At 38.0% G+C, this 24,822-nt stretch overlaps 1 protein-coding gene across 1 annotated transcript in view; it reads right to left on the bottom strand.

The window, feature by feature from the left end:
* Positions 1 to 3,482: 3,482 nt before the first annotated feature.
* CCDC102B (coiled-coil domain containing 102B) overlaps positions 3,483 to 24,822 on the bottom strand; it is a 40,226-nt gene continuing 18,886 nt past the window's right edge. Inside the window, exon 5 of the mRNA XM_065629795.1 lies at positions 3,483 to 3,755. Coding sequence (XP_065485867.1) covers positions 3,483 to 3,755 — 273 coding nt within the window. The remainder of the gene's footprint in view (positions 3,756 to 24,822) is intronic.

The following is a 24,822-nucleotide window of genomic DNA, read 5'->3' on the forward strand; positions in this document are numbered from 1 at the left end:
TTCCTACTCCCCTCCCATGGGCAAGGAACCTTCCACCAGACCAGGTTGCTCAAAGCCTCATCCAGCCTGGCCTTGAACACTCCCAGGGACAAGCCTTCCACAGCTTCTCTGGGCAGGCTGTTCCAGTGCCTCACCATCCTCATGGTGAAGAATTTCTTCCTTATATCTAATCTAAATCCATCTACTTCCAGTTTAAAGCCATTACCCCTTGTCCTATTACTACATGCCCTTATGAAATGTCCCTCTCCAGCTTTCTTGTAGGTCCCCTTTAGGTACTGGAAGGCTGCCATAAGATCTACCTGGAGCCTTTTCTTCTCCAGGCCAAAAAACCCCAACTCTTTCAGCTTGTCTTCATAGGAGAGGTCTTCCAGCCCTCTCATCATCTTCATGGCCATCCTCTGGACCCACTTGAATTGGTCCATGTCCTTTTTATGTTGGTGGCCCTGTAGCTGAATGCAGTACTCCAGGTGAGGCCTCACCAGAGCAGAGTATAAGGGGAGAATCAGCTTCCTCGACCTGCTGGTCACACTTCTTTTGATGCAGTCCAGGATATGGTTGGCTTTCTGGTCCTCAAGCTCACATTGCTGGACCATGTTGAGCTTCTCATCAACCAAGTCCCCCAAGTCCTTCTCCTCAGGGCTGTTTTCCATCCATTCTCCACCTGGCCTGTATTTGTGCTTGGGATTGCCCCAACCCACATGCAGGACCTCGCACTTGACCTTGTTGAATTTCATGAGGATCACACAGGCCCACCTCTCAAGCCTGTCAAGGTCCCTCTGGATTGCATGCCTTCCATCCAGCTTGTTGACCACGCCGCACAGCCTGGTGTCATCAGCAAACTTGCTGAGGGTGCACTTAGTCCCACTGTCCATGCCACCAACAAAGATGTTAAACAGTGCTGGTCTGATGCCTGAGGAATGCCACTTGTCACTGGTCTCCACTTGGACATTGAGCGATTGACCCAAACTGTGTGACCATCTGTCGCGATTGAGAGACGGGGACGCAGCTTGATGCAAGCAAGATGTCCGATTTATTGAACTAACACACATACATTTATATGTTCTAAGTTAAGCGTGTCTTAAGGTGATTGGTTAAACACTCTAACACATGCGCAAGACTAGCAAGACTACCTAAACAAAGTTTGTTGATTAGGAGATGTTCCCGCGACTATCAGTCGCCACCTGTGGTCACGTGTTGTTCTTTGTCCTAGGGCTTAGGCGTTTGCTGATAACCACAAGTTCTTTGTTCCTGGGCCTTGTCCGGGCATGTTGTGTTCCATGTCAACACTCAATTAGCATACAGGCCTCAGGCCCAGGCAACAGCTCTCGCTAACCCACAACCATCCATCCGATTCCTTATCCACCAAGTAGTCAAACCATTGACTCCAGGTATCCAATTTAGAAACAAAGATGTCATGCAGGACAGTGTCAAATGTTTTGCAGAAGTCCAGGCAGATGACATCAGTTGCTCTTCCCTTATCCACCAACACTATAAACCCATCATAGAAGGACACCCAATTTATGAGGCATGATTTGCTCCTAGTGAAATGATGTTGGCTGTTACCAATAACCTCCTTATTTTCCATGTCTTAGCATAGTTTCCAGGAGAGGGGTCACCTCAGTTGGAGTCAGCCCACCACAAACATGCTGTCCAGAGAGGTTGTGCTGTCCTCAAGGTTTTGAGACTACGCTGAGCAAAGCCTTGAGCAACTTGTCTGACCTCAGAACTGAGCTTGCTTTGAGCAGGAGGTTGGACTGAAGATCTCTTGAGGTCCATTCCACCCTAACTTGTTCTGTGATTCCATGATTTGCAGTTCTTGTAAATCAGAGATAGAAACAGCTGGAAACAAATCGGTTCCCACTCTAGTCTTTGGATCATAACTGTAACCAATCCACCAGAAGATGGATGACATAGTTTCAGCTTACACTAAAATACGACTTTTCATTTTCTCCTTTGAACTGATAATCAACAGTTTTGAAGACAATCTTATCCTAAAATCATCTGCTATGAAAGGGCAAACACTTCACGGACTCCTTATCCTTTATGATAAAGAAACAGAGATGGCTGAGGTCCATTTCCACCTTTTGACTTGGATAAAAAGTTGTGAGGTTGTGTCAGTTAGAGGCTCGATACTAACAGATCTGTTACTATCAGATGCTAACGGAGTTGATGCTAGCGGAGTTGATGCTAGCGGAGTTGATGCTAGCGGAGTTGATGCTAGCGGAGTTGATAACAGATGTCTAATATTCTCTGCAAATAACATTTTAAAGAACCAACAAACAAACAAACAAACCCCAGCACAGCCATATGACTAAAAGATATTTGAAATATAGTAACATGCCTTAGTAGACGAGCATCTTTCTGGCCACATCTCCAACCTCAGATTACTTGCATTACAAAGAAAACATGAAAATGCTGGTATGATATCGTATGATATGATGTGAAATATTGTATGATATGATAAATACTAGTAAAGGAAAATCTAAACCAGCCATTTGTTTTGTCAAATATTTTAGAAAGGTAAGCTATATGTGTGAACTTCAGTTTGCTATTCCTGAGCCATCAGAGAAATATAGAAAAATCATACAATTACATTCTAAAGCAGGCCTCAAATACTGAATCTCTATCTCTCTTAATCTTTTCCAAGATTACCCTAAATCTGGTCCTAATGACATGACCCACACTGCCATTATTCAACAGTATATGCATATAAATGACATTAAGGGTTTTTGTTTGTTTGCTTTTTTGTTTTTGTTTTTGTTTTCAGCAAATAAGAATGTTACTTTTTCTCACTGCCCAACTTGTAACATCAAGCATGTGTATTTACTGACTGGTTGGGTTTTCTTGTTGGGTTTGTCTTGGTTTAGGTTGTTTTGTTTGTTTTCATGTGTTTTCTTTCTCTTTCTTCATGTCTCTTTCTTTCTTTCTTTCTTTTTTTCTTTCTTTCTTTCTTTCTCTCACACAGCTTTCAGATTCTCAATTAAAGTGGGAGTCTTCTGGACTACTACTTAATTATTGGCATAGGAAACCATAAAATAAAGGAAATACCCACAACTAAGAATCTCTGAAAAATTTGTCACACCTTTTTAAGCAGTACAATAAGGTTTAAAAGTGAACAGATATTTAGGGGAATAAAAAATCAGAAATAAGGCTCTTTCTTCAGTTCTTTCTTCCCTACAAAGAGATCCAATATTCAGCAAGACAGAGAAATTATGTGTCTCACAGCTTTTTTTTACTTTGACCTTCATCAAGACTCTGCAGCTACCCAAGCTTACATAATCTCTTCTGTTCCTCCCAGTCCTCTTGCTCCCTAATCTTGTCAGACTTGTCATTTCCCCCTGATCCTTTTAAAAATGAAAATATATGTCTTTCTGTTTCTGTACCCTACAGAAATTTGAAGTCACTGTGTTCTAATTGTTCAGGTCCAAGATGCAGACAGAGCTGTTCTTGCATAACACTTGTTTTAGGGACACATTTTGACATTACGAAATAGCAATTCTTTTGCAGAATGTTCCCCAAGTAATCAAACTAAGGAATGCACATCCCTTATTTTTAACCAGCAGCTTACTTTGTGCATTTTGTTGATCACAATTCATTTTAGTTAGCATTGCTCTATTTTTCACCTCCAGAAGTCCCTGAATTTCTTTTACCTGCAAATTCAGTCTTCTGTTCTCTTCTTCCAAATTTTGCTTTTCTGCTTCCAGTCTCTCTCTCTTTCCCCATTCAGAGGTATTCTCAAACTGCAGTCTTTCCAGCTGGAAAGGGTTTGGGTGGGAGGACAACCAAAAGAAAGAAAAAGGAAGAGGAATTACATGATTTAAAAAAACTATTCTTTATGGTCTGACACTAATAGCCTGATCCCAGCGTAAGGTGGGCATCTTAGAAATCAGTCCAAGACATAAGTTTTCCACATTTCATAAAGTTAAGTACTTGAATTTGAAAATGAAAAAAACGGGGAAGTCAATGGTTCATTAATTGTACCTTTTCAAAAATAAAGCATAGGCAATATTTTAATATAGTAATATTAATATAGTAATATTTCTCAGCTGTTTATGGACAAATAATATTTAAAAAATCATAAAATAAATTGTTTTAAATAACAGTGGCAAAGTTCACATTTTATTCCCCAAAAGGTAAAAAATTAGAACTTTTTTAGTTATAGTCTGTTTACACTTTAGAAGGACTATAATGAATATTCATTAAACTGAAGAAATTCTAAAGTACGTCTTCAGTACTAGAAACTGCTATCCTAGCAACCAGAGGAAGGATTTTCAAGTTTTCACACTACTGTCTTTCTTGAGGTAACAATAATAGTCATTAGGAAAATATTATTTTTTATGGCAAATGATGTAACCCTAATTTAGGAATTCATTTATCTAATCCACACATAGGAGGATTAAATATATCAACAAGAAGTCATGTTACAAAGTCATACAAAATAATTCTCTGACAACTGTTTTTATTTACTGTTCAGAGACAATTAGACAGAGGAGGTTTTGTCAAGAATGTATGAAATGTTCCTCAGATTTCAAACAGAAAGAATCAGTAAAATGGATTTATTTTTATAGCACAAAACAGGTACGAACAGATATTTATTAGAAGATTATTATTGACAAGTACTTACTATTAACAAATTATTAACTGGTACTTGTGAGAAGATTAGAAGAGGTTAAGAAAGATTAAAAACTGAAAAACAAAGGAAAATAAAAGATTCTCTCAACTCAGATGAAAACAAGAAGAGAAATGCTAATACATAAAAGACAAAATTTTAAGAACTTTACGATTTTCAGTTCTGTGAAAACTAAAATAAATTATTTGATAAAAGTAGAGACTGACAAGAGTGCAAGGCACTCCTTGATTGAAGAAAGAGGCTTATTTGTGCCAACAATTGTTTAGAAAGAGCCAGAGGGGTGTACTTTTTCAGATATTGGTTACTTTTATTTTAAAATCAATTTCTGGCAAACAATTAAAAGCTACTGAGCATAAAGCAAAGCAAATGAGGTATTACAGAATCAGAGAAACATAATTCAGACCCTGTGAATTGTAACAGTGTGATTATCTGTCTAAATCAAATAGTAAACTTGTCTGTTTACATGTTATTTCTGAGCAAATAAAAACAATTAGAATGTTGAAGAGGCTCATTCAGAATTTCGGGGAAAAGTAGAAATGCTTTTTGAGTTTCTCTCGTAAGAACAAAAACCATATTCAATGGGAAATACAAGTGATTTTTTACTAAAAATTATATTTTTCCAGATATTTCTCTAGCTAGTATTCTACATATGATAAACTAAAGAATTCCCCAAAAGAAAGGTGGTCACTGGACCAGGCTCCCCAGGGAAGTAGTCATGGCACCAAGCCTATCAGAGTTCAAGGAGTGTCTGGACAAGGCTATTAGTCATATGGCTTAGCTTTAAACAGTCCTGCAAGGACAGCAGGATGACCATGAACCAGCACTGTGCCCTTGTGGCCAAGAAGGCCAATGGCATCCTGGGGTGTATGAGAAGGGGGGTGGATAGTAGGTCAAGAGAGGTTCTCCTTCCCCTCTACTCTGCCCTGGTGAGACCTCATCTGGAATATTGTGCCCAGTTCTGGACCCCTCAGTTCAAGAAGGATAGGGAACTGCTGGAGAGAGTCCAGTGCAGGACAACGAAGATGATTAAGGGAGTGGAGCATCTCCCTTATGAGGAAAGGCTGAGGGAGCTGGGTCTCTTTAGTTTGGAGAAGAGGAGACTGAGGGGTGACCTCATTAATGTTTATAAATCTATAAAGGGTGAGTGTCACGAGGATGGAGCCAGGCTGTTCTCGGTGACAACCAACAGTAAGACAAGGAGTAATGGGTTCAAGCTGGAACACAACTTCTTCTCAGTGAGGCTGCCCAGGGGAGTTGTGGAGTCTCCTTCTCTGGAGTCATTCAAAACCCACCTGGACACCTTCCTGTGTAACCTCATCTAGGTGTTCCTGCTCCGGCAGGGGGATTGGACTAGATGATCTTTTGAGGTCCCTTCCAATCCCTAACATTCTGTGATTCTGTGAAGGAGCAGGGAGTTGGACTTGATGATCCTTATGAGTCCCTTCCCACTTGGGATATTCTATGATTCTGTGATTCTGAATAGAGATGATGAGTACCAACTACTTCACTTAGAAAGTCAATTGTCAAAGAGGCAAAAACTGAATGGATTATGTTTAAAGACACTTTATTCTACCAACAAAAGACACTTTCTGAGCCTGTTCCTTGTCATCATGGATTATTTGCTCTCCTTAAAAAAGAAAACCACAAGAACAACAAATTAACAACTGTCCCCTCCACCCCAACAGCACTCCTAAAACCTAGGCCAGTCTTAACATCATGATACTGCTGAAGGGCACTATTTGGAGAGAACTCTCAAACAGTTCTTAAAACTGAAATGGGCCTTTGATCTAAGATTAGGCAAACTAGCAAGAAAGAAAGAAAGGAATATATTTATTTCATACTCTATCATATTGGTAGACTAAGTGGAAGCCAATTTTAACTTTTTAAACAATTATGCTATTCAGCAGTTGCCTTTTCATTATGGACTTGTTCTTGTATGAAAAGACTTCACACTACAAAACTACTAGCTTTGGGGATTGTACATCTGGGTAAAATACAACATGTATTTTATATTCATGCTACCTCACAGTCTTTAGCAGTTATTTACCAGCTAAATTCCTTAGAATGTGATAAACGTCTGTACTGAGATTAAACAGGGCATCAGGGAAGAATAATTTTGTAGCCTTATTTTTGGTTCATTTTTTTTTGTTATGTTATACCCACTGGTAATAGAGTACAAGATATTAACACCGGTGCACAAGACAATGTTAAATGCTCACTTGTTCCTATTGAGATCTTTAAACTCTATGCAGTGAATTTCTGTGTGATAACTGGAAACGAAGAGATCACACAGCTCTATTTAGAACCAAATCTTTTTTCTTTCCCTTCCATCCTCCCAAATTGTGCAGATTTATAGTTGTTCAAATACCACCTGCTGGACTACCATCACAAAAATACTTATTTTTTCTAAATTAATATGCAGGTATAATGTCTTACAAGTACCCATGAAAGTTCTGGAACATGAAAAAGCCCTGTGTTCTTGTAAAGCAAGACATGACTCAAATTCTAAGCCTGAAAGTTCACCTTTTCAGGGTGATGACACTAATCAATACCAATTCATTTTTGGCAGACTTCAAGTAGAGAGAAATCACAAAGCCATTCAAGGTTAAATTTCCGTCAGGCAATTAAGCACAAGATGACTACCAAACCAAGATCTGATGTCAAAGATAGATTTATTTATCTCTGTGTCTGTAAAATTTCAATTCATTGCACCCAAGATGTCTACAAGTTCAAATAATGATAAATTTAAATGTTTAATACACCATGTACTTAAATAACTCTTTAATACTAACTTGTACAAAATCATGAATAGACAATTTTAGTATAATTTATTTTATTATAAATCATTGTCCAGTAAAGTCCTATAACTCATTCTCTGAAATACTAATTTTCAGAGTGTTAATAATCAGTGTTGCTTTCTTGTTCGTTAGAGTCCTCCCAAACTATACCTTATGCTTATTCCAAATAACACTCTCCATATAATGCTTTCATATGAAGTATTTGCTCTCTTTTCCCTCTTTGGTCAGTGTGCAAAAAAAAAAAAAAAAAAAAAATTGTGGTGCCAGATCCCGACTTTCAGATTTCAAGTCAGAACACCAACTTTGTAAAGTTGTCTTGGGTTATTTTGTCACTCCCAGCTAAAAAGAACAGCTTTCTCTTGAGTAGACAGAATTTGTCTCCCACATGTGTGCAATACATTCCTAATGCTACCCACACCCCGAAACCCCTGTCAGGGCTCTTCCAGCTTCCAGAGCCCAGCTGGCAACACCCAAGGCCAGTTGGCTGATATGAGCTGTTGTAAAGAGCTGGAAGAAGACTCAGGAGAGAAGTCTCTCTTTGCTTCAGGGCTGCTTTTAATTTAAATATTCCAGACCCCAACCTTGACAGAGCTATTATATGTTGCAAATATTTGTGTTTAAAACAAACAGGAGAGGTTCGTGCGAGTGTAATACAGATCGCAGAAAACAGCTTTGATATCCCTATTGTTTTCTGAGGAACACAGGTGTTCCTGAACTGACTAGTCTCATCTTTCTATGTGAACTTTTAAATATATTTTATCTTGAATCACAATTATGTCTCATATTATACATTTTAACTCATTTAGTGGAAAACTGAAATATTGCTATTAAAAGGGCCATAAAGGATTTTTTTTTAAGTATGAAAATAACTGAAAATAACTGAATAATTATTTGTTGGTAACATATTTGCTAATTAATCTTCCTAAATTAAAGAAGGATGCACAAATTTATTTTCATTGAGACTTGAACAATATTATTTTACATTATTTTTTTGTTAATTTTTATATTCTATGTTAGTAGATAATCTAATCAAGTCATTACAATCTTTAAGCAGGATACTAATAATTTTTTACTTAATCATATTTTCAAAACTATTTAAGCACCTACTAACTCTCCAAACAGTATGGATACTGCATTTATCAGGTGTGAGAAATATTTCCTATGTAAGTTCAGCTACTTCTTCCATGAATTAGTTTCACTCTCAATTTAATTAGGAACTAAAACATCTTAATGGCTTACTGATTGTTCATATAGAAGCAACAGTATGTTCACTACAAAGGCCTCAGAAAACTTGTGAATGTAAAGTACTATTACAGCTTGTAGTTGTGCATTTGAATCCATAAACAAAGAAAGCTGTGTCCATTATACATAATAATGCATTTATTTAAAGCGAGTTAGAAGTTATGTTACATTCTCTTGCTGTTCACCTTACTTCAAAGATGAAGTACAGGTATTCACAACAGTAATGTCAAGATTCACAATTCAAGAATCACAGTACTGTTTTTCTAATAAAAGGTGAAGGTACATTCCAATAACACACACAAATTTAAACACTTTGAGAAGTTGCTTCTCTGTCATTCATATAGCTGTCACAAAATGAGTAACGAAAATAAGGAAAGCAAAGCAAAAATCGTGTCTGAAATGAAGTTAGGAAGAACAAGCAAAATTAAGCATTTTATGATCTCTATAATTTAATTTTGTGCAAAAAATATTGCAGGGTTATGTTCTTTCAGAACGAAACTAAGTCTGCTCAGGCCTTTTTGAAATACTGTAAGAAGGGTCTTTTGTAACTTGGTGCTTCAGCTTCCAGAAAAGATTAAATGCAATGACTAAAGACAATGTTAGGTGTTAAGTCAGTGTCCTGGTTTTGTTAAAAACAAGACAAGTTTATCTTTTAGTGAATTTTTCCTTCAGTTAAGCCCTTCTTAGTAACTGCACTGTTCTGAAGTTGGATACACATTTTGGTAGACATAGCAATGGAATGCAAGGTCGCTGATAAGGATGCACGTCCCGTACGTGAGAGGGGCAAGGAGAAGCAAACTGAACAGGTGACTAAAACTGACCAACTAAGTATGCCATCCCATTCACGTGATACTTCATATGAAAGTGGGAGATCATGAGGGTCTTGTCCCTTTTTTCCCTTCCTCGACTGTGGCTGACATCTGGGAAGGACCCTGCCTGCCGTCCCTGCAAATCTGAGGGCTGGTGACATCCTTGAATCCAGTTCTGGTTTGCTGCAGAGTCCAACCCAGGGCTTCCAGGTGCAGGCCCTGCTGCTGCCGGAGCAGTTCTGAGCTGCCAGGAATTTCTGAATTGGTTTTGTATATTTTCTATTATTTTCTCTATTTTATTACTAGCATTAGTAAAACCTTTTTAATTCTATCCAACTTGCAAGTCCTCTCTCTTTTAGCCTCTCTTTGCCCTCCTATTGCCCTTACTTAGTGGGGAGGGGGGGCTGAAGGGGGGCAGGGGAAAGGGGAGTGGGTTAACAAAGAATCTGCCAGGGTTTATTGTCACCCTGCAATCAAACCTTTACTGTCAGATATTTGAGAAGGTGTTCCTCTCACTAAAACAGAGCAAAACAAAAGAAAACAAAAAGCTTTGGGAGTCTGTTTCTCTCTAGAAACAAGATTTGGAGTGTTGTTTTTTTTTCAATTGAAAAATCTCACCACCTTATTTTCAAAGTTGTGAGGTCTCGACCTTTACGGAAAGTAACTTCTTCAATTAAGGAAAAAAAAAAAAAAAAAAAAAGAGAAAAGAGTAGTTACATATACTGATGGGCTCTGTAGAGCATTTCATAACTCTACTAGAGCTGCTCTGTGAGGGACCCATTCCCCATCACTGAGCTTGAATGACCCTTGGGATCTTTTGATCTACTCCATGCTACACAGTTTGAATAGGCTGAAAATCACCTCATCCATCGTACTGTAACTTGTACAGATCCATTTTCCTTTCTACCATACAGCCAGAGAAAACAAGTGTTGTGAGACCTAGTACAGCAAGATGAGGAAAACAGCTAGAGGAGCTTTTCTATATAAGAAAGCTGATGCTACTGAAAATGCAACACGAGGCAAACATTCAAAGAGAGTTAGCTGTTTTGAATGAACCAAATGAAATTTTTTAGGTATATATATGTGTATAAAACACATACATGTATGTGTGTACACATAGACATGTTCCTGTGTTTCTTTCAAGGGAACCTGGCATTTTTTTCAATCCTCCCCTTCATTACATGAAAAAAATACATCCTTTAAATTAATCTATTAATATTGCTGCATTAAAGTCTTCTGTCTGCTTTCACTTTTCACACAAAAGTATTTCACAGGAACAGTAATACTTATTTTTAATTTTGAAATTTAATACTGAAACTTCAGTTAAAAAATGCAAATTGACTGAATATCAGTGATACCTATCTCACATTTACAGTGAAAAGAATGTCAGGGTTTTTTTTCCACATGTAAAATATACATTGTCATATGCATATACAAAAATATTTTAGATATTCCCTGCTGGATCTACAGGTTCTGATTTATAAAGGGACTGGAAGCCTAAGAAACAATTTGCAGCTGCAGGTCACATGCAAAAGAATCTCAGGATGTTTCATTTTTCCTTCAAATTTGAGTATTTTCTCTCCAGAAAATGTCTCCACAAACTCGCAATGAATTTTACTTTTCAATAGAAAGACCAGAATAATGGTGGAGGCATAGAGCAAGGTCAAGGTACTGTCAGTGAAGTGGATAATTGCTAAGGTGAATGGTGCAAATGAAGTATAGTGTACTGACCTTTTGAAACTGGATAATTGCATCTTAGAGCTAACTTACACCATTTTATGACTAATATAAAATACAGAGGCTCTGAGAAAAACAGACACAGTGAAAGGAACTCCTCCTGGTACGGTTAATTAGCTGGAAAATCTTAATGCTGTAGTTCAGCTTAAGACAACAAAGCTGTGGCTAAGGCTCAAAAAGTTTTACTGAAACAAGATTTTTCTCCTTCCCTTCAGTCAAAGGAAGATGAAGTAGGATGGAGGATAACAATTAAGCTGCCCATCTGTTTTTAATGGGAGTAATGGCAGCAAAAAAAAGGACAAGGAAGAACAGACATAACAGTTAATATGATTTCAGATGGAAAACAAAATTTTCCACACATCTCTCAGGAGCAAAGGAGATTAAGAAAGCAGCAATTTTTGTTGGGTTTTAGAGCAAAGTTTTGTTAGCTTCCTATAAAATTTCAGAAAAGGTAGGAAAGCGTACTTAGAGAGTTATGATCTCCAGACAGAAGACAAGCATTGTAGTGAAAAGCTGCAGTTTTGATTTGATCTGACAGGCAATGATATCATAAACAAAAAAATGTCAATTCAACCAGAAATTTTCTCTGCAAAAGTTTTTTCTTTTACAAAGTTGGCACTTTTTAACAACTTTTTCAGAGAAAAATTCTCCAAACATCTTAAATAAAAGTTGTCCATACAAGATACTTCAGATTACATGCAAGGTCTTTTCCACAGCAGAACTGCCTCAAAACAGAACAGTTTAACTTATGTATTTACAATCCAAACCTTACTGAACCACATTAAAACATAAACTTCTGATGCTGTCTTCACACTAATAAGCTGCAGGCAAGCCAGATATGGCCTACAGACTTCTGACCCAGAGAGGCAAGAATTCCTGTTTAAATAATGAAAAAGAAACTCTCACAGCCTCACTCAAATATCTGTAAAACATCTGTATCGCCTTACGCAAATCAAAAATGAAAATTTAAAATCAATATGCTTTTTTGTGCCTGTAATGACTGCACAGGGCTTTTTTGGGTTTTAAAGCAGGATGAATGAATACACATTTTCACGATTTCTCATGTCTTCACTATGTTGTGTTTCGAGGTCATTTCCACTCATCTATGCTACAAATTATTCTACAAACTTAAAGCAAGAGAGAGATTGAACTGAAAATTAAGTGAGACGCAGGTTGATTATGCATTAGGGATCACATCACCTCCAAAAAAATAAAACTTGTTGAAATAATGATACAGCTTCATAAACAAAGTAGTGAATTTGACTCTTACTGATCTTGTCTCTACCGTTACTTACAAAACTCAGCACAAGAAAGCTCTTTGTTTCTGAAGCAAATGTTTCTTTTCTGTAACTCAGACAGGAATACTATATCTTTAAAAAGTCATATCCAGTGACCTTTTCAAAGCCAGAACCAAGAACTCAACAGGTGTGCAGTTTTGCCAGCCATCTTCCAAGTCCTTGCACATTGACAAGAAATGTGAGGACGGAGAATCTGCCATTTCACATTGGTACTTCTCTTTGTTATGCGATGTCATCACTTTCTAAAGTATTGAATTCATTGCAGCTGCTAGAAGGAATGGAAAAAGTGCAATTTTCTTAAATATGACACCAAAGTAGATTGATTCAAATGAATTAAAAAAACAAGCTCTGCCTGAGGAGTCTACCATCAAGCAGAGGCATCATATTTCTTCATTAAGAGCACATTGTGAAACAACATCACAATGTGTCACATAATACTAGATATGAAGCTCTTTTATCAAGGGTCTAAAAGGAACGACATCAAACTGTAAAGATATTTTGTTGGGGGAGGCAACGGGGGAGTCGGGTGGGTGGGTTATTTAGTTTATTTGTTTTGAGATTTCTGCTGCTAGAAGTCTGTAAGAGCTTGGTGACAACTACAAAAGCTCCTGGGTCTGAAAGGAAACCCATCAGCTTGCCTGCTTCCAAGCCCAGTACTGCTGTGCACAGGTGTGATGTTTGCTGGCAAGCAAAACTATTACTCACCATGTGTGACACTAGGCACTTTTGCAATGATTATTTACAATGTATGTGACGGTTCCTAGAATTCTCTTCCTTTTTCATCTAAAAGAAGTAATCAAAGACTACCAGATCCATAGCAGTCCTTCCACAGGAAAGGGAAGACAAATGTAGGCTAACTTTTTATTTGACAAGTACTTCAATATTCAATAAAGGGAAAAATAAATTTACTCTGCTTTTTTTCTTATTGTGAGCAAGTCTGCCAAGAACACCATTTAGTCCATCAGAAACTATACTGAAATCATGATAAATGTTACTATGCCTGACAATATCTTGAGACACCAAGCCCTGCAACAAATTGAGCTTTTTAATGAATGCTTATATTCATAACAATGCAAGTAACTGAGTACCAGCATGTTTAGTAATCAAATATTTCTTACTTCTGGTATTACTCAAATGTTTAAGTCTGCTGCAAACTGATATGATTACACTATGTGACATTAAAAGTTGCTAATTTACTGGAATTTATTTTTCTATTCCCCACCTGCACACAGAGAAAACTTTTTTATGTTTATGAGTAATTTACCACAAGTGGTTTTATGCAGGAATATAAGTTGTCCATACATAGATGAAAAAGCTGAAGGCTGAAACTTTACAACAATCACAAATAATATAAGCAAAAACAGGTTCAAGAAAAGAAAAATGCTGGGAGTGAGGCGGGGAAATTTATCCTTGATCTCCTGTTAAGGAGAATCTACTATGCATTCAAGGCAAAAAGTTTTTATGTCAATGAGTATCAGAGAGAATTATCCATGCCTGTCCAAAGTTCTACTTTCAGCAAATATCTGAAAATTAGAAGCCTCGAAGTAACTACTTTTACCTATCTAAGCTTTGAGATCAGTAAGGAAAATACCAACACATTATGCACTCATTTTTACTGTCAAATTATGAAGATTTTTTATGTTTTATCTTATTCTAAACACAAGAGCTATTTACATATTTCATGTGGAAAAAAATAAGGAAGATAACTAAACAAATACTGAAAGCTTCTTGTTGTATGCCAGCTGACTTCACCATAATCAGAATTCATAAAGAGACTGAGACTAGAGGAATATGCAAACTGTCAGCATCTATCAAGTTGTACAGTACTACTTATTTCACATTTTCACACATTAATAACAAGCTATTACCAAAAAATTCTAAGAAACCAGTTAGAACTAGGAAGGACTGTTAGAATAAAGATATGTGAACACACGCTATAGATAAAATATCTGATAGCCATAAGATGTAAGGACAATACTGCCAAGCAGACATTATTCTAGGCTTGCCAGAAAAGCATCTGTGTTTGAATGAATACTTAAAACCAAATAAAAGTATGATTATTTTTTCTGATACATCTTGTGACTATTTTAGCTGTCACTTCTCCCATATAATGTCTGTTTTCATATTTAGATAACTACATGACCTCTCCACCCCTCAGAGCCTTACTATACCAGGTTCTGCCTGATTCAGTATAACATTAAATAAATTTTAAATACTGTATCCCCACTGGCCCCCAAAATAGATTTTATGATTGATGGAGAAGAACAGAAAACCTATCAGGTAAGCTATGACCTAGCTGATAATTAGAGTTTGGATTTAAAACTGAAGGGAACCAGTTAGTTTCCTTCTGAAATCTAGGTCTACCAAATGAAATTAAAAGAAAAAAAAAATCTGCCTTACTTACACCTGTAGGAGAAGTCTGCACCTCTACGATCTTCAGGCTGAAAAAAGCTCTACGATAACAATATTTGCCAGTGCCCAACACTTGGTGGCAACAAATTGACTATCAGAAACTGAAAATACATCTTACATAGGCAATACACTGCAGTGTTTAAGTTATTACAGTTACTGAGTAAGAGCCTTTGTACAAGTATATTTCATTTTGCAGCTAAACCCAATGAGCCTTAACAAAACTAGATCCACAGAAAAGCATCTACAGTCTCTTCAGGACACAGTAGCCGCATAAAGCTGTGGTCCTTAATTCTATACCCTTATTCACAAGAGTCTGAAATATAGTATCCTGAAGTATACTATACTATCCTGAAGTCCTTTTCAGCAATAAACAAACAAATAAATAAATTCTGCCACAAGGATTCAGGTTCCTTGTAATTCTGATTGTATCTCTTCAGTCTTTCTCTAATAGCTGGTGATCAGTATGTAAAAGTGTGGGATGAACAGAAGACATTTTTCAAATGCAATATTGATATACTTTTTTCTGAAATAAGTAAGCTTTATGAAGTGCTGCTTACAGTTCATTAGTGTACATAATCAGAAGCTACAGACTAACAAAGTATTGATACAAAGCACCTGTGTACCTATTCCTACGTTAACATGAAAACCAGTTTTACAGAAGACCAAGTGTTATCAAGAGGAGATATCAATCACAAATTAAATGAAAAACAAACAAACGAAAGACCACAAAACAACAATGGTTCCCATTCGACTTTTTTGTTGTGTTTACTTTCTCATATATTGTCACGGGGGCATCCCAAAAGTCAACTCCAGGCAGACAACAGGTTCCAAACAGACTTTATTCTAGCCAGAAAAGTGTAGCTAATAAACTAGCTAGAAACAGTGTTTATACAATTATTTGGCACTCCGACAACATAAAATACAGGTTCGGATATCAGTTGAGGAGATTGTTGGGGTACAACAACATAAGAATAATGAGGATCCACAACGTGCACACATACACTTACAAGAAACAAAACCAGAGGCCGATCATTCCAGGGTACCCACAAGAAATAATCAGTCGCCTGGGTTAGGCAAGGGTTCACACTTGCCTGGGTTGGGCAAGGACTCATTCAAGGATATATCCAGTAAATAACCACTCACCACATGAGAAGGTGAGGTGCTCTCAATCCCGGGAAGTCTCCTTAGACACCGTCCCAGTCTAAAGGGAGGGCTCCAGTTCACAGACCCGATGCTCCGAGGAGACCATTCAAAGGGGTCTTCGGCAGGGACCGTATTTTATAGCCTGGTTAGATCTGGCTGTGGGAATTACAGCATGGTCGAGAAGCTTCTCAGCTTCTCTGGGCACCTCCTTTGTTGAGGGCCCTGTCAATCAACTGAGGGTCCCACCCCTCCTGCCCCCCCAGCTGAGCAGAGGTAAAGTCACTCTGCCCCAGGGTAGGGGAGGATGTGACTTTCAGCACCTTGGCACCACTCTAGATGTGGATGTTGTGACAGGCACAATGGGGCACAAAAGGTTCTAGGGAGCCATCAACTGCCCTGTTAAAGGCTCCGGATCTCAGGGTGATGTGCAACTGCCGCATATATTAAAAAAAATTTAAAAAAAAAAAGAAAAAAACCAACTATCTGATATTATAAGAGATACTGAAATTAACATTCACACTGTGTGGAAAAATCACACATCTCCTGTCCTTTACTTTAGTTAGTGCCCCCAGGGGAAAAAGTATGATGACACGCTTTCTTATAGATGCATAACTTGGAGAATTTTTCCAGATAAGAATACTGAAGACTGAAGTCTTATATAAGAAAACAGTTCTGTTGAGATAGAAGCCAAATGGCAAACCATCTGTAGGCTGTCTTGGAAACTGAGGGGCTTTTACTCATGGTTTAAAGATAACAAATACATAAATACTTCATTCATTTTTATAGCGAGGTGATATATCAAACTTGTCCACATGTCCTGATCGACTAAGTTACTAATGCACATGAAAAATGAACTATGTACTTTATTATCTTTCAGAAGAGGACTCAGCAATCTACAGTGCAAGATGCAAACTTCATACATTACCAATCCCGAAAAACACCTGTAATTTTCTTTATAAGTGTACTATGTTTCAGCTGAGAGAAGTCAGAGACAAAACTGATTCCTTGGTCACATATATATTAAAATATACACTTGATTATTATGAGCACTAATGTATCATCTATATGGAAATTTACTTAGTGAAAGTAATACATAATAGTAAAAACTAAACACGATCATCTTCATCCACCTTGCAAAACAAAACAGAATATCAGCCTCATCTCAGTGGTCATTCTCAGTGCAGTTTCGTCGCATATTTGCCAATAGAAATATTTCAATATTTTATCACCATTCCTGATTGGATAGCTCTCACATTGTATGCCTGTTTGCAGTCAAAAAGGGAGCAGTCCATATATTTGCATACCTCAAAATAAAATACTTAAGAACTGTTCTTGAATTTTATCATCAATATCGATATTGACTGAATTTCTAAGTGGCCTAGGTGAAATAATCACTGTGAGTATATTCTCCAGACTGGAGCTGGAAGTATTCTGTTTCCAATCCCCTCTTGAATATCTGGGAACTTTGTCAGGGATTGTTGGGGGACTCACGGGAACCTTCTGAGAAATTGTGGGTTCATGCTGCTGCAACATAAGGAGCCACTGAAGTATCTGTTCCTTCACAGAATCACAGAATCACAGAATGTTAGGGATTGGAAGGGACCTCAAAAGATCATCCAGTCTAATCCCCCTGCCAGAGCAGGAACACCTAGACGAGGTTACACAAGAAGGCGTCGAGGCAGGTTTTGAATGTCTCCAGAGAAGAATCCACAACCTCCCTGGGCAGCCTGTTCCAGTGTTCCGTCACCCTCACTGAGAAGAAGTTTCTTCTCAAATTTAAGTGGAACCTCCTGTGTTCCAGCTTGAACCCATTACCCCTTGTCTTACTGTTGGTTGTCACCGAGAACAGCCTGGCTCCATCCTCGTGACACTCACCCTTTATAGATTTATAAACATTAATGAGGTCACCCCTCAGTCTCCTCTTCTCCAAACTAAAGAGACCCAGCTCCCTCAGCCTTTCCTCATAAGGGAGATGCTCCACTCCCGTAATCATCTTTGTTGCCCTGTGCTGGACTCTCTCCAGCAGTTCCCTATCCTTCTTGAACTGAGGGGCCCAGAACTGGACACAATATTCCAGATGAGGTCTCACCAGGGCAGAGTAGAGGGGAAGGAGAACCTCTCTCGACCTACTATCCACCCCGCTTCTAATACACCCCAGGATGCCATTGGCCTTCTTGGCCACAAGGGCACAGTGCTGGCTCATGGTCATCCTGCTGTCCACCAGGATCCCCAGGTCCCTTTCCCTACACTGCTCTCTAATAGGTCATTCATTCCCCAACTTATACTGGAACCTGGGGTTGTTCCTGCCCAGATGTAAGACTCTACATTTTCCCTTGTTATATTTCATTAAATTTTTCCCCGCCCAACTCTCTAGCCTGTCCAGATCTCGCTGGATGGCAGCACAGCCTTCTGGCGTGTCAGCCACTCCTCCCAGCTTGGTGTCATCAGCAAACTTGCTGATAGTACACTCAATTCCCTCATCCAAGTCATTGATGAATATATTGAACAGTATTGGTCCCAGAACTGACCCTTGAGGCACTCCACTAGATACAGGCCTCCAACCAGACTCCGCCCCATTGACCACGACTCTCTGGCTTCTCTCCTTCAGCCAGTTTGCAGTCCACCTCACTACCCGATCATCCAGTCCACACTTCCTCAGTTTTGCCGTGAGGATGCTGTGGGAGACGGTGTCAAATGCTTTACTGAAGTCAAGGTAGACCACATCCACTGCTCTGCCATCATCAATCCACCTTGTTACGTCTTCATAAAAGGCTATGAAGTTGGTCAAACACGACTTCCCCTTGGTGAAGCCATGTCAACTGCCCCTGATGACCCTCTTGTCCTTGATATGTCTTAAGATGGCACCAAGGATAAGGTGTTCCATCACTTTCCCAGGGATGGAGGTGAGGCTGATCGGTCTATAGTTGCCCGGGTCTTCCTTCCTGCCCTTTCTGAAGACCGGAGTGACATTTGCTTTCCTCCAGTCCTTCACTATAAGACTCCTGGACCCAGACAGAGCTTCAGAAGGAGGATGCAGCTCTGCAAGCGTCAGGCTGCAGGGAGTCCCTTGAGCCTCTTGCTGGACACATGGTCTCCAAGCCAGTGAAAGGTGTGCAGTTGTCAAGGGGCTGTGTTTCCTTGTGAAAGAGCTTTGGGAAGAGGCCACCAGACTGCACAGTATCAAAGAGCATGAGAAACATGGACCAGAACTTCTCTGAGACCTTGCAGCTTCAAGAGCCTGGACTTTCAACTGTAGAGGAAGTGGCAGGAAGAGCCTATGCCTATATGAAGCTGGAAAGTAGAAATTCCCATAATGATGAATGGTGGAAGCTGGTGAATTCTCACACTAGGAAGAAGGTTCATGCTCCACCAAATAACTTGTACTTTCAGAATAGGTTCGCTGCCCCTGTGGTTGATGAGAATTCTACCTGGTGGGTGAGCCTGAGCCACTTAAGATCACCAGAAGGAAGAGGTGAATAATAGCAATAAGAGACTCCCAGCTGCAGGGCGTGGAGACACCCACCTGCTGATGTGACTTGTCAGAGGGAGGTTTGCTGCATCTTAGACAGAATGAATGCCCCCACAAGAAAAATGAAAATCTATATTTCTAAATTAAACAAAATCTCTATGGAATATTCTGTTCCTCCCACATTTTGACAAATTTGTTATAACGTTTTATGCTTTTAAAGCAGGTTAAATGATATCTCTCAGTTACAAATGTCCTATCTATTAAGATACTGGGAAATATCCTGAGTTTTTCCTCATTTTCCCCATAAAATGAACATGATAAGTAAGACATATTTACTTACTGAATAAAATTAATTAAAATTAAATTATCAATAATAAATGGTCTATCAAGTCATTTGTTCCTTTAAAATGTATACTGTTGTTTTTTGAAGAAAATACTCATATTTTCTCATTTTATATTTACCCAACCTATATATACATATATAATTTTATGCAGACATATCGGTTAGCCTTATACCTATATTACATTAAGGGCAACAGTTGAGGCACTGAAAGGTTTTATTACTTGAAGAAAAAGTAGAGCATATCTTACCAATGACAATTTTCTATCTCCTCTTTTTCATTCTGCAAATAGAATTCTAGAATCATAGAACAGTTGAGGTTGGAAGGTACCTCCAGAGGTCATCTGGTCCAAATCCCCTGGCTCAAGCAGCACTACCCAGAGCTGGTTGCCGAGGTCCACATCCAGAAGGCATCTGAGTATCTCCAGTGTGGGAGATTCAGCAACTTCTCTGGGAAACCTATGTCAGTGCTCCATCAGTCTCACAGTATAAAAGTGTTTCTTGGTGTTCAGAGAGAACCTTCTGTGTTTCGGTTTGTGCCCATGGCCTTTGATCCTGTCACTGAGCACCACTGAAAAAAGCCTGACTCCATCTTCTCTACAACTTCCCTTTGAGTCTTTACAAACATTTGTAAGATCCCCCTGGAGCCTTGCCTTCACCAGACTAAACAGTTCCATCAGCCTTTCATCATATGAAAGGTGCTCCAGTCCCTTTGTCATCTTAGTGGCCCTTGCTGGACTCTGCCCAGAACTGGACCCAGTACTCCAGGTGTGGCCTTCCTAGTGCTGAGCACAGGGGAAGGATCATTTCCCTCAAACCTGCTGGCAATGCTGCCCCTAACGTGGCCCAGGATACCATTAAAATTCTTTGCCACAAGGGCATGTTACTGATTAATGTTCAAGTTGTATTTAACATTCTCTATTATTTTCTTCACTCTGCCCCCAACAACATTACTAGGCTTTCTCTTTTGGTCAAACATAATTTTATCTTCCAGCTCTGACTATGACTAAGACCCCCACCTCTGGCCCACACCACAAAGGCCCTTACTGTTCAGATCTCTTGATTGTCCTGACTTTCCTTGAGGACCCCAATTCCAGCCCCATTCCAACACCACCTCTAAGCTTTATCTTTTGTTCAGCCCTAACCTGAGCTTCTGGCTCAGACTGGGACAAAGAACCACACCTCCTGAACTTCTGTCAGCATCACTCACAACCTCACCTGCTCTGTGTTTTGCAGTTTAGATACTCTTCAGATATATTGCCCTCCTACTTCCTATGGCTTTGCTGTATTTTAAATGCAATGCTCATGCTATAAAATATACCAACAACTACATTAAAAGTCACATTGGCCTTACTTGGCTGCACCAAAAGCATGCTATACTAGTTCATTTCAGTAACTTGACTCTGCAAATTTACTACGTGGCTTAAGAACGTCCCCATTTGCTGTGGTCCTCAGGCTATCCAATATTAACTTGCTACTCATGATATAGTCTAGGATACTTCTTCTTCATACTAGCCACTTCTAAAGGTTTCCCAGTTCCTTGAAATTGTTCATAAGTCACTTTTCATTCCATCTGGTACAGATCTGGAGAGACTGACCCTCAGAGTAATTCTTAACTGCAGAACCCAAAGTTGAAGCCTTGGTTCTGATGACAGAAAAGATTACTCATTCAAGACAATAATTACCTATCTGTATGAATAGAAAACACTTCCAATAGAATTCAGTAACTAAATGCTCTTAACTTTATTATTAAGCACCCTTTCATCCTCTAAGTATCCTTCTATATGAAGGTTATATGTTTAATAATGACAGAGAACCTCAGATTCAAGTACTTCCCTTAATTAGAAAAGAGACAATCTAAACTCCTTCGGATGTACTGGACATCTATTTGTAACATACTTTTTAATGCAAGGTTTTCAAATTATCAGTTTTCTGTTATGTGTAGCAAAATACTGGTGCCTAGATAAGCATGATAATCATGACCTTATATGAAAATGGCTTGTACAGAATGCCCATTTGCTAGATTTCTACATGCAAGTGGTACTTGAGATGGGATTATAATGACCTAATTCTGAAACTGAACTTTGTTTTTTGCCTGAAGCTGAACATAATAATTATAGTTACAATGAAGACCAATCTAAATGAACATTATAGAGTGGCTTTGGTGAATTTAAAGTGTTTTTTAATCTCAGTCAAGAAAAGAATTCACTTTTCAGCCAATCTCTTGGAGGATATTGCTTGAAATTTATAAAGGACACACGTCAACCAAAACTCTCAAAACCTGACAAGCCATCACTCATGTGGAGAATCAGAACTCCAGTGTGCTAACAAGTGCATAGCTGCTTTTACTACTATGTATGGAGAGGTCAAATTTTTAATGCAGGGATTAAACAAGTAAAAATCTCTATATTAACTAACAATAAAGTAATCTAGGAAATGTATCTGAAATTAATTTCTTAAAAAAGAAAAAAAAAAAATCACACCTTAATGTTTATATTTCACTACTGAGCAAAGTAAAACTGGAGTTCTTGACATTCACACCAAAAAGGTTTGTTTGTTTTACAAACAGTAGCATGCTTTTCTTGCAGTTGATTGGATTATGACGGAACACAACAGTGGTTCTGAAAGATTCAATACTATACATTTTGCTTTATATTTCAAAAGAAGATATAAAAGGCCTCTGCTGAGAACTGTTTCTTGGTTTGGTTTGGTTTGGGGTGGGGGTTTTTTTTGTTTTGCTTGTTTGGTTGATTGGTTGGTTTTATGACACTTGAAACCTTTTATTAAACTCTGCTTACTTCCCTTTTCATCTAGGTATAATTACAACGGCAAGCTGAAGTTGCCCAGTTTAAGAGTTTTTATGATCTGAAATTAGTTCACCTCTGTTACTAGTGCTGTTATCACAGGGAGGGCAAGGGAGAAGGGAGTAGCTTTTTGGACTTTTTTCCTCCACAAACCAAATACAACAAACTTCTTCCCACAATAAGGAACACAGGCTATCACCTCAGAGGGCTGAGACTGATTAATTAAATTCTTTTCCAACATCAAGATAAAGAACAGGTTTGTTAGTTTGTATGCCTATGAGTAGAAATACATATACAGACTGTATTTGAAGCAAATATAAGTTATTATTCTATGTAAAAGGACATATGATCAAATTGTTACTCTTAACTTGCAGAACAACAATAATTTATCTATAATATATGAAAAATATTTTTAAAAATTGGATTTTTACAGATATACAGCATAGAAATTTAATTGCAGTCCAGACTATAACAGCCTGCCTCACTTTGCTTCAAGAAGTTACTTATTGCTGTGTTTGGTAATGTTATTAGTTATTATTAGTAACTAATTCAGGAACTAGAATAAGCCATGACCCATTCTAATAAACACTGTAAAAGGAAGATGACAACTTTTATTTAAAAAAATACAAGCATCTATCAAAATATGATGACTGCAGACATGCAGAAAATCACCTGAAAACCAAACTAAACAGTGCAATGGGTAATGTCTCTCTTTTTCTTTTTTTTTTCCAAGGGTTTTTTGCCATACAGAAGGTCTACATCTCTCTGTTTCCAACTGTTTTCTAAACCAACCGTTCATCTTGACTTTATATTGCTGTATTGAGCCAAATGTATGGATAAATAAAGAACTGTAACGAAACAGTAAATCAACAGTGATCAGTATGACTGGAAGCACTCAAAGCAAGTTCAAATTGTCATCAATCTCAAGAACTTCCTAGACTGTATCAGAACACTGTTCAAACCAACTTACCAGAAATTATTAAATTAATAATATTAAAGACATTACAAGAACGCTAATTCATAAGCATAGAAAATCTAAGTAATATTATCTCAGTTTACAGTACATTTTTTGATGTAACTACTAATGAATCATACCAACAATACATCAAACCTGACAGCAATAGTCAAAGCACTCTACTTTTGTTAGGAACTATGCAAGATCACTTATCTTACAGATGAGGACTGTTGACTTTTCAAATTAATAGTTAAGTGGTGCTGGGAATAGGATGTTTGCTGTAATGGTAAATCTCTAAAAAACAAATACATCATAGATAACTAGAATACTAAATAGTGTGAAGCCACACCAGAATTTGTAATCATTACTTTCCTGTAGGCAAAACAATCCATACCAACATACTTAATTAAAATTTGCAAGTCTGTTTGAACATAATGTTAAATTTTCAGGAAAATCAGGATTGCACGAAAGTTTCTTGATGAATACCAGACTATTATATCAACATTAATTGAAGTGCAGGTAATTTGTACTATATAACAGATATCAAAAAGTTGCCACGTTCTGGTTCAATGAGCTTTCTCTTTAAACAATGGCCTGGGCTAAAAGGGACAGATTAAACCAGTGTTTAAGCTTACTTTCTCTTCCGAACCAAAAGTTCAACGGGATCCAAGAAATGCAGAAGCTGACTTTGTTCAATGAAATTTTAAAGCATTGTGTTGCTTAGACTCCAGATAAATATGGTATAGAATGTTACCTCCACCCAGCTCTTCTTTCAGAATATGAACCTGAAATATACAGTCAGTTGATCTAGATCAGTAATTACGTAAAGGTTATTTCTATAGCTCAAGGGCCTGCTGGCGAGTGCCTGTAGAAACAGTACTACTGTTTTCAGTACAGTTTACATGACACTTCTTCTGTTTTATCTGAATCATACCCACAATAATATATTAACTTGGTATTTTGAAGTTACAAATGTCCCGGAAGATTCATCTGGCACAGTTTTTAATCACTTATTACTACAGTTTGAATTAGGAACTGATCCAAAGTTAATTGACATCAGCAGATTTCTTGTTGACTTCAGGATATCACTGATGTTCTTGCTCAAACAAATAGGCAGCACTACACTGATGTTAACAAGGAAAGTTTTTTACCGTATCCAAACAAAATGCTCATTAATTTTTCCTA

The sequence above is a fragment of the Caloenas nicobarica genome, chromosome 2, assembly GCF_036013445.1.
Source record: "Caloenas nicobarica isolate bCalNic1 chromosome 2, bCalNic1.hap1, whole genome shotgun sequence".
Taxonomy (NCBI): Eukaryota; Metazoa; Chordata; class Aves; order Columbiformes; family Columbidae; genus Caloenas; species Caloenas nicobarica.